This window comes from Pygocentrus nattereri, chromosome 5 (genome assembly GCF_015220715.1).
Source record: "Pygocentrus nattereri isolate fPygNat1 chromosome 5, fPygNat1.pri, whole genome shotgun sequence".
Taxonomy (NCBI): Eukaryota; Metazoa; Chordata; class Actinopteri; order Characiformes; family Serrasalmidae; genus Pygocentrus; species Pygocentrus nattereri.
Window position 1 is genome coordinate 37,577,704 of NC_051215.1, and position 15,478 is coordinate 37,593,181.

Genomic DNA, 15,478 nt, shown 5'->3' on the forward strand with positions numbered 1-15,478 from the left:
AAGTGGTGTGTAAGACAAAACATACACCAGGCCTTTTGCTTACTTTCCTGATAATCCAGTCTAAACCTCAAGCAAACTGATGGCTCAGTCCATTTCATATCACTTTCCTATTTATTTATATGCTTGTAATGTTCAAAATGGAAACACAACCACATTATCTTAGATTCTGACATGTCACGAGAGTCAGACTGAATAGGAGCACCTGTGACTGACACTGACTAATCAGGTTCATTTGATGACTAAAGCTCCTGAAGTCATCATTTAACATAGTAAAACATACGAATCTTACATGTAGCTTCTTTAGCTGATCATGTAACATCAGCAGTGGTACTGGACCTGAAAATATTCTTAGAAAAAGTGCTACACGAATAGCGAAGATCATGTGAAGATGCTGGCTTTATAACACTCCACTGATGCAGTTGTATGTAAATGTCAGCACAGAGCACCATGCCATCACAGTGCTGCAATTCAACAGTGTTGTAACCACTGAAAATAAAAAAAGGTCAAATTTGGTTTGTGTTTGTTGTAATTTCACTTTTGCAACCTGATGTTGTTTGTTTCAGTTCCACATGATGTAAGTGCCATCATGTGTTTGTATTTCCATTTATAGCTCCATTTGATATTCTTTTCATTTTTGAAGAAAAAAAAAAAAAAGTACACTGGCATTCAAGTTTAAAGTCAATATTTTCAATACAAAATGAATTCAATTGTAGATAAATGTATAAATCTATTATGCCAGTCCTATACAATGTCACAAGTCTCAAATAATTAGCAAGAAAAACTAAAACTTTTAAATATGTCCAGAATGATGAACATACACTGATCCAGCAAAACATTATAACCAGCTCCTTGTCCATTTTATCAGCTCTACTTACTGTATAGGTGCACTTTGTAGATGTACAATTGCAGACTGTAGTCCATCTGTTTCTCTGCATACTTTGTTAGCCCCCTTTTACCTGTTCTTCAGTGGTCAGGACCCCCATGGACCCTCACAGAGCAAGTACTATTTGGGTGGTGGATCATTCTCAGCACTGCAGTAACACTGATATTGTGGTGGTGTGTTAGTGTGTGTTGTGCTGGTACAAGTGGGTTAGCCACAGCAGTGCTGCGGGAGTTTTTAAACACTGTCCACTCCTTTAGACATACCTATTTTGTCAGTCCACCTTTTAGATGTAACGTCAGAGACGATAGCTCATTGCTGCTGCACAGTTTGTGTTGGTCATCCTCTAGTCTTTCATCAGTGGTCACAGGAGGCTGCCCACAGGACGCTGTTGCCTGAATATTTTTGGTTGGTGGACTATTCTCAGTCCAACAGTGACATTGAGGTTTTTAAAAACTCCAGCAGCACTGCTGTGTCTGATCCACTCAGACCAGGGCAACACACAATAACACATCACCACCATATCAGTGTTACTGCAGTGCTGAGAATGATCCACCGCCCAAGTAGTACCTGCTCTATGAGGGTCCTTACCACTGAAGAACAGGGTAAAAGGGGGCTAACAAAGTATGCAGAGAAACAGATGGACTAGTCTGCAATTGTAGAACTACAAAGTGCACCTATACAGTAAGTGGAGCTGATAAAATGGACAATGAGCTTAGAAACAAGGAGGTGGTCATAATGTTATGTCTGATCAGTGTAGATAATCAACAATAGATTATTAATAGATGTCAACAGATATTATCCCATAATTATTGAATGTGAATTGAGTGAATAAATTAATCTAGAATCAAGATCACATCTCAGAATAATTGCAAACAGTATTAAAGTACATTATCACTCCATTTCTATTGAAGTTTAACTTCTATTTGTTTCCATATCCCACATGAAATATGACCTAGTTTATACTTCGTATAAGCTGTTCTTGTTTATTACATGAGCTAAAATTATTAGATGTGCAAAAACTGTTGAATGTCAGTGTAACACCACATCATGACATCAATACATGCAGCACATTGTCACCAAAGTACTTATTATTGAATTCTGATTGAGATGAAATTAAGTTGAGAAATGCTGTGACACTGTATGAGGAGAACTTTATTACTTTACCTTTTGCAGTTATACTTCATTTCAAGTGATCCATGATATGAAAGCAGTACCCATTTTATAAGACCTCTACTTTGGCACTTTCATGAGGGGGAAATAACCACAAGAATATTTTAAAGCATACACGGATTCATCACATAGTCTTAGACTGTCTACTACAATTCACGGTCAAGTATATATCATTCATATTCATTTCCACCATCTACCAGAAAGACAGCAAGTTTTTTCAGTGTGTTTTTTTTTTTTTTTTTTTTAGAAACACCACCTGAGAAATAAGTTATACAGTAAAATAATTGCAATAAATAATCCTATAACCTGCAACCTCAACGGCCTAAAAAATTCATAATTATACAAATAATTAGTACCATTAATCTTGTCCTTAAACTGTCATTGCCTTTTTACCACACTGCATTTTCATTTAAATAGAAATGGGTTTGCTAAAGGAGGTTTGTGTAGTATATGCATGTAATAGTCATTAACTAAGCCTGTAACTGTTCACCATCATCCATTTCTTTAAAAGTGGGAGTGTGTCAGACTGGACGGCTGCAGCCTGTTTAAAGTCGCAGACTCTAAACAACATAGACTTGTGAAGAAGCTATGAACTGTGGAGCTGATAGTTGACATTATGAGAAAACAGTAATGCCTCATTTGTGGTTAAGCAGTATTTTCTCAATACCATGCATCAACGCAAAAGGCACTGTCATGGAAATAACCAGCCTTATGAAAAGCATCGCAAGTACGCAACCATAATCACATCAACTGCAAACAATCAGGGAAGTCATGCTTTGGTATCATCTGTGCATACTGGAAGTGAGGCCATTGAGAATCTGGTGATGGTAATAATAATTTAAACATATCTTAAAACTTCAGAGAAGAAGATTAAGGGTGGAAAATAGATTTGCTACACAGAATAACAGCTCAAGTTGCTGTAACAAAACAGCACAAAATTACCTCATAGTACCCATGATACATGAGTAAAGAGATTTAAAAATCCATCCACAGTAAGTACACAGCTTTTCTGTGTTAAGTGTCACATTTTGCTTGTCCTTGTCCCCAGTGTTAGATCTCCTAAAGTGGAGAAGAACTCCTCCATCTCGCTCTGCAGGAGCCGGTTCCTGTTTTCTGCGTCCTCACGTGCCCGCTCAGAGTTGCGCAGTTTAATCTCCAACATTTTGTACTTCTTCCTCTCCTGGTCTACCTCCTCCTCTAGCCTGTCTAGCTGCTCACGCAACGATACACTTGTCTCTTCCAACCTAGAAAAACATGATAAGATGAACATTAATACCCAATAAGATTGTTTTAAAGTTTTTGCCTAGAACGAACACAGTTCTTGTCATTACAGGCTGGGATTGTCAAACTCAGAAGAGCTGTGTGTGTACAATGAAACATAGCAGGCCCTTAGCTTATGCTCTTTCTGTAGGCCCTCTAGTGGGACATTCTGCCAGCGCACTGGAAATTGACAGGAAAAGACTTTCATGAATGTTTTCTCACATGCTGGCATGAGAGTCAGACTAAACAACATTTCTGATGAGCATCTATGTAAGCTTAGTAAAACAGAGCAAGATAAACATTAATACCAGCATATATTAAGATATAATACTGTCAGAGACAGCAAGCACTATGGTATCCTGTATGGTGTAATGTAACATGGTCTTATGATATTCTAAATAGCAATTTTCTGTGGTCAGTGTCTGCAAAAGGCTTCTGGAGAGACCTTAACTGGCTTTAAAAACTGTTCTTGACACTGCTTGAAAACATCACGTCGGTTAAGGAAAAGTAAGAGATGGTTTGACATAACTGGAACACGTCCACAAGATGTAGGATTGCTATACATTCTGCCCTAACTTCCATTACAAGGTAAGGATGATAAAAATAGATATGAAGGTGAAGTGACACAAACAAGAACATCTGGAGGTCGTGATTTGATCATATTACAGCTCTGTACTGAGATCTTAGGCTGCCTGAGAAAATGAAACTTAAAACTAATTAAATATGTAATAAGTGTTTATTTGCTCATAAAAAGTACCAGTATTAGACTAAATACAAATAAACCTTAATACAATAAACTAGATTTTATGTTTGTCAGTGCGTTAGAGTAATCGTTTCCAAACCTCTCTCCAATATCACCATCCAATGCCTGATTCAGCTAATCAATACTTCATTACTGCTGATCAGCTGAACCAGTGTACTTCATTAAGCTATTAGGTGTGCTGGTGGGTGAATTTAACATATGCTTGCAATGGTTGGGGTGCATCAAGGAGAAGAGGAACCACATCTGCATTCTTCAAACCAGCTCACAAACCATCAATAACGTTTTTGAAAACATTTTTGAAATTTTGATACTTCTTATGAAATAGATGTTTGCTGTATCTATAGAAAAATAACGTGTTATAAATAAAGATTACATTCAAAAATAGACATTAACAACTAAGATAAACTGTTTCAAATATTCTTCTTGACTGGCCAAAGACTTTTGCACAGTACTGTATATTTTATTACTTTCAATGTTCCCACATTAATCAAATTAACCAATATCATTAAACAGTTAAATAAAATGTTGTAGGTTTTCATTCCAAAAGAGCAGCAGCACATATGATCAGAGGTTTGAAGACTGAGGCCAACTGATCAGACAAATGGAATCAGGTGCCACTCAATCTTCAAGGAGGCTTTAGTTTTACTGCACACCCTGATCTACCAAAGATGACTAGCTTCTATGAGTTGAACTGAGAAACTGGCAATCCTATACCAGCTACAAGCTGGATGGGTCAAATACCTCAGAGAGACTGTAACTCTTGACTGACCTCAAGATGCTGGCATGACCACATTACATGAGATTACAAATCATACCATGGTGGCTGCTGCCCCTTGTGGCCCTTACAAGTATATCAGCAACATTCCATTACCACAACCTACCAATAAATTTGGTCAGATTTGGCAGTTTGAAGTTCACATCCTGGTAAAAAAGTAACTAATTTTATGCCGTGTCATCCAAGCTTGACCTCACCTATGAAATTAGACACACCTATGCACTGTTCACTTGCTGAAAAATTCCCACTTACTTTCGTATCCGGGATTCATAACCAATCTTCTGTTTCTTCAGCTCATCCTTCAGTTCTAACACCAGGCTGTTAAGTGCTTGCGTGTTGTCATCAGGGTCTTCTGACACATCTGCATTATCCTCCACATTCCCATTCTCACTGCATCCTGCACTGCTCACACACAGCTCCAGTGCTTCGCTACTTTGCGTGACCTCCGACACTTTCTCTTCGACCCTCCCCCTGACTGAGCCCGTCTCTGACCATGCTCCCTTCCCAAAGTTCAGTCCAGAGGGGTCACTGCCCACTGAGTCTGCTACTGATATCTCACATGAGGAAGTAGACCAGGGTGTGCTGGCCACGCTGGGCACGCTCAGACTGGATGAGGTCACATTGTCATAGGTGGACAGACGATGGGACAGTGCTGAGTCTTTTCCCATGCGCTCTCCTGAAGACGTACGTCTATGGCTTCTCAGAGAGGACAATCCATTCATCAGCCAGTTACCAGTACTGGGCAGGCTGGACACGTCTACAGAGGAGCCCCCGATTTTTGGTGTCTGGCCCCGTGCTCCGCTGCCTTTAAAAGAGTACTTCCACGAAGGGAGGGATTTGGCCTGCTTGCTGGGGCTGACCGCCACCACGGCTTTTCCCTGAGTTGCCGGCTTGGTGGCAGTGGCTGTGCCTGTGTTGATGTCCAGAGATGTGGTGCTGTCACCCACGTGGTCAGGAAGGCCTGAGGTTTGGCTGGAAGATGGACAGCGCTGGATCTCTTCTTCTGAGATCCAGCCCACCATGCAGCGCTGAGGAGCTTCTCTCTGCTCGGAGGACACTTCAGACTCTGTGCTGCCATACAGCCGATCATGCTCGCTGATCAACACTGTCATGAGGTGTTGCACCTGAGAGGTTCCTGACAAGACATTAGCTTTGTATTACCCTCATAGCTATGATGCATTTTTTTTACTTTTTCGATCTCTTTATTTCTTGCAATAAAATAAGCTTTTTTGTTACTGGTATTTTAGGTTCTGTTGATTCCACAATAGCAACAGATTTGTCTATTAGTAATGCTTACTTATTTAGTATTACTTTTGAATAATTCTGTCTATATATTTCAGAGTAAAGGTGATTGACAAGCCTTACCCTCCATCATTGTAACAGGGTCCTCCATTTTAGGTCTAAGGATATTTGGTCCAAATACTGTGGCCAGATTCTGAACGCTCATCTTATTTTCATTTGAGTGTGACTGCACTTCATCCAAGAATCTAAAACAAAATGTGCAAAATACTATAAAGCTATAAAGTTTTTATAATGTTTAGATACATTTACAGATGGAGATGGACAGAAATTGTATTGTAACCATAAAGTTACCACATGTTGCCTTACTTGCAAATGTACTTCAGCAGGTTGTAGTTGGCTTGAGGAAGAGTTTTAACTTGCTTTGCAAGCTCAGTGAGTCCCTACAAGACAAATATAAGGGACTTTAAAAGCAATTTAAGAAAGATAAAGATACAGGAATTGAGTTTAGACTGTAAATTAGGATTTAATGCACGTTATGCTGTATTTTGTCCAGCCTCATATACACGTCAACAAATTAACAATGGAAGGTAGATCAAAGCAGTTAGAAAACACCACTCATGATGGTTTCTCACCACTTCCTCGTCTTTGAGCAGCAGCTGGGCGCAGGTGAGGAAGTCCTCATATTTGTTGAAGGGGATGACTGGCTCAGGCAGCTCCCTGAGATAGAGCTTAAGTAGAGATGCCACGGTGTGAACATCAGTGTTGCTGCAAGAGATTTCACACAGTATGTTAAATATCTCTGCACCTTATCCTCACTACCTCATGTCCAGAAATGTGTGTTGTGTCGGTGCTGCACTGTCCTGTCTGTTTACTGTGTCTAATGTCTGTTTAATTTATCGTATTCATTATATTGTTTCTAGCTTAAATTTTTTTTGTTTGCACATTATGTTTGCACGTTTGTACTTTTTGTTCCTTGTTGCACCGTGTTGTTCCTGGAGGAACTTAATTTCACTCCACTGTGTACTTGCACATAGATGGAATGACATGACTTGACTTGACACCGTTCAGTGTACGCCAAAATCTGATCTGTGAGTTATTGTTTTAGAATATTTTTGCCCTACCCCTCACACTACCCCCACAGCAAATGTACAGTCTGCATCCTAAGTTTGCCTACAGTTGTTGTCAGTATCTACATATTGAAGGTCTTTACAAAGCACACATACTTGCGGCTGTGAAATGTACATTGTAAAAACTAAAGATGCCTTGATTATCTAATATGGTATTCATAGAAGTAAAAAACATAAGTTAACATAACAGTTAACATAAGAGTCCTTTATAGTCTACAAGCACTTGTGGGAACCTCTAACCTCAATGGGTTCCATTAAGCACCGCAGTTCAGATGTAGGTTTCTTGGGGAACCCTTTTTGTGAGTGTGCCTTCAAGAACCTTTGGGGGTTCCAAGAAGAACTTTTAGGTCTAAAAGGGGTATTTTTAAGAACTCTAGACTTTTCTGGGGTTCCTCAAAGTCAGCTTGTACTCTAGCAGGTTCTTTGAGAAACCAAACTGTTTAGTGAGCAACTACAGTGGTATGTAAAAGCTTAAATACCCCTAGTTAAATCCATATTTTTTATTTTCTATGTGAAAATAAGTTAGCAGATCTACTGCAGGGATCAAACTTAAATACGATTTGTTTCTGCAAACATTTCTGCATACTAGTAGTAGTGTTTCCCCACTAGCTGGCACTCCTTCCATTACAGTCCCATTTGGCATATTTTCCTTTTCGATATAGATAGCTATGTTATTGCTGAGATTCAAACTCACAATCTCCTGATGCTGGGACAAATTATTAGATAGTTTCACCACATGAGACTATGCCATCCTTTGAGATTAAAAGAACATATACTTTCTCCAGTGTATTAATCATTTGTAGTCACAAAATCTGAGTTGCTTCATGTGGTCCAGTGGACTAAGCTGTCACTCCAACAGGAGGTTGTAAGTTTGAGCCCCAGCAATACCACAGACATCCATAAGTGCATCCCCATGAGGAAATGATGTCTAGTAGCATTGTGTGATGGAAAGAGTATTGGTAAGTGGGGAGATTGAGTATAAAAAATTCATTTTATTTACTTAACAGATACAGAACCATAAAAGAGAACTTTTGACTCAACTTAGTCTGAGCTGTGTGAACTCTTGCTTCCTTACCAAAAGCCATGAAATCAGTTACTACATCATTCTGAGTTGAGCTAACCTCATTTTTTTACAGTGTACTTTTTAATAGGTTCGCACAGAGAGATCTTTTCTTCGTGTTCTGTCTTTTTTTAGGTCACATTCAGAAAACACTCTGTGCTGTATGCCTATTATTTCCATTAACCTTTATATAGCTCTAACAAATAATTCACTCAAATTTAACACACAACTAATTCAGTTACCTACTATTAATAACTCCATCTTTGTTACATAAAATACACAAGAATCTCAGCTTTACTACACAGCATTAAAGTTAAGATGTTAAATGGCAAGTAAAGAAAGTACTGATAAGAACATTTGTTATATTTTGATTTTTAGGAATTACTTGTAATAAAATCTTGTTACATTAACTTACATTAAAAGTTAAACATGTTTCTGATGCCATCACGCTTCAGAATGAACAGCTTTCTATGTGGATTTTAACCCTTATTCAGGTATACTTCAGGTATTGATATTAATACTTATACAGTGACTACAGGGAATTATTCAGTACGTACTATGAACTGATAATGTAGTTGTAGTTATGATCAGTGAGGGAAATGTGGGCCCACATAGTTGATGGACCTTTGCAGTTTAAAGGGTTACGGCTTTACGTCCTTCAGATACAGATCAGTTTTCGACAATACGTAAAAGACCTAATCCTACCTGTCAAACAGAGGTTTATCACCACAGTCAAAAGCATCTTGGAGCTCTTTGACTAAGTTTGCCTGTCCTGGCATTCGGAAGAGGCCCTCCTCTTTCAGACCCTGTTCCCGTATGAAGTCCACACACTGCTCCACCAGCAGAGGGGCCAGCCGCGGTCCAAACTTCCTCTCATACTGCACCGTGTCCTCCAGATGCTGGCCAAAGATCCCTAGGAATCACATATTCAAAAAACAGAAGTACTAGAATTATATTACATGGAAAAAAATGGGATAGGCTCCAGCACCCCCCGCGACCCTGACGGAGAAGCGGCTTAGAAAATGGATGGATGGATGGATGGATGGATGGATGGATGGATGGATGGATGGATGGATGGATGGATGGATGGAAAAAAATTGTGCTAAAGTTAGATATTGTGATGATAACAGATGCGAAGAGAGCTGTGATAAACTGCAATTAACACATTGTCGTTGTTGGAACATAACCTTGCATCTCAAAAATGGCCATTTTTATGGAAGAAGGTAAAGTTCAATGTAACTTTTCAATTAAGTTAATGTAACAAGATTTTATTCCAAGTATTTTTAAACCATTTTTATTGATTCAATTGTCAGGAAAATTGGACCTAAAGAGCAACTGGATTTATCAAAAAATGTATAGGATTAAAAACATCAAAATTAGACATTAAAGATTAACAGTGACAATATGCAACTCTGACAACTTCAATGTGTCTCTGACTGGATGTGCAATAAGTGTGCAAAAAGTAGTTTTTCCACTTACTTTCTCAGTCTCCATTGTTTTTCAGCACTTTGCCTAGGAGTACTCAGTTTTATGGCCCAGCAGTTCACATATGATCACATTACAGCTCTTTGCCTTTCTTTGGTCATACATCAGTCTAAAGCTACAACATATAAATGCAATTTGACTGGTGCTGTTGGCCCATTTCCAACTTTAAGACTATAATTTCAGCTGTTCCGTTATCACAGCCCCTTTACGATGTGTTTATTGCTGAAACTCACACTGCAATTACAATAAAAATACGACACATTGTGAATCCCTAGCAAATGCACACAAATGTGGTAATACCTTTAGCCCTTTAAATTCCTAAGAGCCTGCGTGCCGGCCTATATTTCAATTCTGTATTACAGAACTAGATAACTTACATACATATTTCATCATGGTTGCTGAACAGTTTATAGTTTAGCACTAAATAACAAGCCTTAAGATTGATATAAATCTGAATAATAAGTCTAGTACTTAAGGGGTTAAGAGTGCAACAACACTTCACATCATGCACCTGCGTCCAAAAATATCCTTAGTAATCTTAAGCACATTGCTAACTTTGACTCTGCCATCCTACCTCTGCCATTGTGGTGACTGTGGTGCATAGCTCTGCTTTGGGGAAGCACACACAGCCCAGACTGCGTGAACAGACAGGAGCTACACAGCAGCAGAGCCCCAACTTGAGGCATGAGATACATTACAGATCCATTTAGGGTGTCTCAAGCTGGCAGACTTCCAGGTCACATAGAAACCTACAGCAGTCTGCATATGTGTGCAGATGGATGTGTTACGGATGTCCAATTAATCCACAAAGGAGTATTTGTTCTGCCTTCTTCCATACGAGTTGTAATGCAAGCTGGAAGAGTGAGTGAGAATGAGCCACAGGCACTCAGACAGGCGGGTATCATCTTGCCTGCGATTGGTCCAGCTAGTGTAAAGGGCTGTAAACAGTAGAGGGACAAGCTGTGGTCAGGATGTCTGTCAGCCACACAATCCCTAAATAAGTGACAGTGCTATTTGTGACAATAAGGAGAGCCTTGTGAACTGTGTAAGCTCGAAAAGAAAATGAGTGTGTGGAGTAGAGACTGACAAAAACTTTCCGCTTTAAAGGCTTATCTTACAGCAAAGCAGAGATGATACATGTCAAATAGTCAGGCTTGTTTGTCAATGTTTAAATTATAGTGTTCTATAGAGCACATACACGTCTTCAAAAGTCTGGTATCACTTGTTATTTTAATAATTGTTATAAGCTGTTAGTTTATAGTAACAACTTCTACAGTGTTGAAACACTAGTAAGCACACTAGAGGGTATTTTAAGATTTCTTAGTTTCTAATACAAATTTTCAATTTGAGTTGAATTCTATGATGTTGTAGAGTAGAGTCATCCTAATATAATAATTATATAGATATATCCGCAAATAAATTGGTTTTGTACTATTGTAAACAATGATCCTAAATGGTATTGGGATGCTCTTATAATGGCACAGTTGATAGCTCCTCTCTACAGCAGAGAGAAGCGGTGTTGTTTTTAGCATAAGCACTTCTCTCTACGCGGCTTTGTTTAGCATGTAATATGCATCTCTGATAAATTCCAGGTTTAGTTGATCAACCAAGACACGTCTGCTGTCCTAAGGTTTCTTCTTCAGTTTCACACTGGAGCTATGAGGCTAATAGAGCTAAGAACATATAGACGTCTATGTCTGTGCAGCTCCACTGCCAACAACAGACACTAAACATGGCATGGCTTGGATGCTCGACTACATTTTGTTTCAATTATAGTTTCTGGTGAATCATTCGCTTAAATAGTGGAAGACATTGATAAGCGTAGTTAATTAGCGATATTGTTGTATCAGATTTATCTACAGGCTCATCAAAAATAGCCTCACTGTTAATAATAGCACGCTTAACACTACAGACGTTTTGGCTCTGTACATTGTGATACAGGCCATTATTTTGGTGTGCTTGCTCATCAGTGAAGGCATTTCTATCAGCAAAGCAGCAACTGATCTCATGTCAAGCAGACAGTTCCAGATACAGCCATCACTCACCAGGGTAAGAACAGCAAACTAGGCACATGCTCCACTGATTAACATGGAGGACAAAAACAGAAAAAAGATGGGTGTCTACAACAATGCAGGATGGTAGGAGAAATTGGCAGGGTGAGCTTTCTGACTGCGTGTGTGTGAAGGTGTGGTGTGTGTAGTTCCACTGAAAGTGCTACCTCCGCCAAAAGGAGCCCAGATGACACGCCTGATAGCTTTGACCCAGTCCTCCATGTCATTCTGGGAGTTTGCCATAAGCAGGAAGGCCTCATGGCTCAGAGCTGATCTGTCCTTCTCTCCCGTACCACCTACAGAGAGGGGGGAGAGAGAGAGAGAGAGAGAGAGAGAGAGAGAGAGAGAGAGAGAGAGAGAGAGAGAGAGAGAGAGAGAGAGACTTACAGATGACTGAAACAGGCAACAGAGGTGGAGACTTACTCAAACTTACTTAAACATTTCTAAATCCTAAAGTATTTGTCACTTATTAATCAAAATAATGACTTTAACAAGACAACATTCATGACACTTCAAATAGAAAGAAAATAAGTTAATAACTGAAATAAATCCACCTAGAAATCAGACTGCTGTTGTGTTGCCATTATAGTGCTGTTTAAACAAACTCTATACAAGCTTTATGACATACTGAATAACATAGTTATCTACGAAAATGGACAAAGAGTACTGTGAAAAAGTATAAGGAAACTGTTTATCTCAACCAAAACTGTTATGGTGCTTTTCTGTAGAAACACAATATATCACCAGAATAAATACAAACAAATATTAATATAGTAAAAAGTAACAGGAATTTCCTGTTTTCAAAAGTAGTTGATATCTTGTGAGCTAGTTAGAAGAACAGATGTTTGGTACCAGATTTCTCCTCAATGCTCCAGCCATCACATGCAGTGTTTGCATTCCATCACCAGCACACCTGATTTAATTTACTGTATGAGAGCACTGATTATCCAAATTAGGCATACATACAGAAAACACTGGGCTACCACAAGAAGAGGTTTGGTTAACTGACATGACTACTGACACACACTGACATGACTACCTTTTGCATGAATATTGTTAATATTTATTACAAAGTGTTTGTGAGCAATGATGCTTCCTGACCAGATAAATAACTTTTTAAAAGATCATTTTCGCAGGTGTCTAAAACTTCTACAGAGTATTGTATGTAACTGTTGTAGCACAGCTTACAACAGAAGTAGTAGTGGTCTTGAAGTTCATACAAAATTTCATACAACACACCTTATTCATGTTTAAATAGAACAATATGCCACAGTGTCAGAAACCACATAAGCAAATCTTTTTGAGATTACGTAACAAGTTGATTTGAGGCAAGTAAGTAGTGAGCTTGTGTGTTAGGCATGCATTAGCTCAATGCTAACTAGTGACTCCCTTTAACTGTTAGCTACATTAACCTCAGAGCTCAAGTGGAAAACTAAAGCAGTAAACGTCAGGCACCAAATTTGTCCTAGCTGATAAACTATAGTTGGGATGAGGGGAAAACTGTGTACAACTAATTTTCACCAACATATAACTCTAAGCTTCATTAAGGCTGGTTCAAACATTGTTTTCTTTCACCAGGGTTCTTCATTTCTGGTCCTGGAGGGCCGGTGTCCAGCTTGGTGATTTCCCCGCTCAAACACACCCACTAAACCTGGCAATTAATGGATGAGTTGAATCAGGTGTGTTTGAGCAGGGAAATCACCAAACTGTGCTGGACGCCAGCCCTTCAGGACTGAAACTGAAGAACTCTATATTCTATTAATATTATTAAACACGTAAGAATATTCTTAGGTCAATTCTTACTTTAAAACAACAACAACAACAACAACAAACACGTAGCTGTTTCATACACTCGTAAAAATAAAAGGGCCAAAAAGGTTTCTTTGGAGTGATGTCCTAGAATAACTTTTAATGGATTTTTTTTTTAAAGAATCAGTTTATCATTTTATTTTTGAGGGTATAGACTTACATGTCCTGTAATGTAGTTCAAAAAGCTGACTAACTTGGTGCTGGTTGTTTTATTTTGTTTATCTGTGAGATAATGCAGATTGTAATTAAAATTTGACAAACTTTAAAATTACTCAAATGATTTTTTTACTTGTAATAAAAATAGAAAATATAAAATTCTATATTGTTGTTACTGTATGTTGGTAGCGCACAGTAAGTGAGACATTGTCATGAATAATGAGCTCATGAAAAACAGACCATTTATCCAAGAAACTGAGTCAGGGTTCTGTCAATCAACAGTAGGAACACACTCTGCCCTATTCCACAAGTTCCACAAATGTTGCCACAGCTACACCTAAGGTCTGCAGAATATGCTAAAACGACCTGGATGATACCTAACAATATGGTTGTAATGTGGTTACTGAACACTAGATGGAATCAAAGTAAAAGGACCATAAGTTGCAGGAATTACATCATCCCTATTTTCAGACATTCACATCAGACAGAAGCAGAATTTGCATCTAAAATTGAAATATCAGTTTTAGTAACAAGAAAAAGGGGAAGTCCTTTGTAGCCTAAGACATTTTAACACCACCAAAGTTTGAGACTGTCAGCTTCAGACACTGACAATATATTTGTCAGATGGAATACATAGTACCATATCTGTGCATACAGTCTGTGACATTCTTGAATTTAGTAGAATTTACCTATTTGTTTCGAGAGACCCCCAACTCACACCTCCTTTCCATTCACTGTATGTTCAGGCCATGTTTTGTGGATGGCTGCTTGCTTTATGTGCCTTTAGTATCTATTAAAGAAAAACCCCTGAATAGTCTGGCTATTGTCAGCTAGCAATCTGGCTGTGTGAGATGACACACATTCGGCGCATACAGCTCCCTGAGGACGCTGCAGCCTGGCTCTGCCCTGCCCTTCCCTGTCTGAGGGGCTGACTAAAGGGGGGTAGACAGAGTGGAAGGTGCAGTAACAGAGCTTTTTAGCCCTACAACATACAGCCCTCTTCTTTTTTGTAATGCCAGTAATCAGGAGCCTGAGGGATGGCTCCACAAAACCTGTGTGCATGACCTCTGTAGGACACAGTCTTACTCCTACTCCTGCTCCAGACAATAATGTCATTCATGTAGCACCTATCAGACATTAAAATGCAGCTCAAAGTGCATCACAATATATTTAAATAAAGCAGTAAAAAAGTGGTAATAGTGGTGCATACAAAAAAAAGTGAAAGTAAAATGGCAAAAGGAAAAAAAAGTATTACAACAGAAAAAAGGCAATAAAATAAAAACTATCCGTCCCCTTGTTCTCTGCATAAAAGCTAACATATATCATGAAATACATTTGTAATCCATATATTTTATGAAGTATTTTTGAAAGTACTATTTTGTTAGCTTGCATTTTTGTGTTGTGTGAAGTATTCAGAGGTTGATGTCTGACGAGCAAAAGCGAAAAGTGTGACCAAATATGAAAAATGAAAGAATGGAAGTGTCTTCTTCACATACAGTACTGTACAACAGTTACAGACCACCCTTATTTTATTTTCCAGACAAAAAGGTTAAGTGCATGTTATTCAGTGAAATGTAGTAAAAATGAAAAAAAAAAAAAAAAAAAAAAGCAGAAATGTGTATTTAAAAACAGAAAACTACGCAGAAGCCAAATGTTTCAGTATTTAGCGTGTCCACCCTTTGCCTCTATCACAGCTT

The 15,478-nt window shown here is 38.6% G+C and overlaps 1 protein-coding gene across 3 annotated transcripts in view; it reads right to left on the reverse strand.

The window, feature by feature from the left end:
- Positions 1–2,014: 2,014 nt before the first annotated feature.
- Positions 2,015–15,478, reverse strand: part of arhgap22 (Rho GTPase activating protein 22) — a 45,881-nt gene continuing 32,417 nt past the window's right edge. For all 3 annotated transcript variants that reach the window (XM_017723945.2, XM_017723954.2, XM_037538630.1), the window contains 7 exons: positions 11,984–12,112; positions 8,986–9,193; positions 6,726–6,858; positions 6,460–6,533; positions 6,217–6,338; positions 5,104–5,986; positions 2,015–3,297 (listed from right to left, as the gene is read on the reverse strand). In XM_017723945.2, the coding sequence (XP_017579434.1) occupies positions 3,075–3,297; positions 5,104–5,986; positions 6,217–6,338; positions 6,460–6,533; positions 6,726–6,858; positions 8,986–9,193; positions 11,984–12,112 (1,772 nt within the window). In that variant the 3' untranslated portion in view covers positions 2,015–3,074. The remainder of the gene's footprint in view (positions 3,298–5,103; positions 5,987–6,216; positions 6,339–6,459; positions 6,534–6,725; positions 6,859–8,985; positions 9,194–11,983; positions 12,113–15,478) is intronic.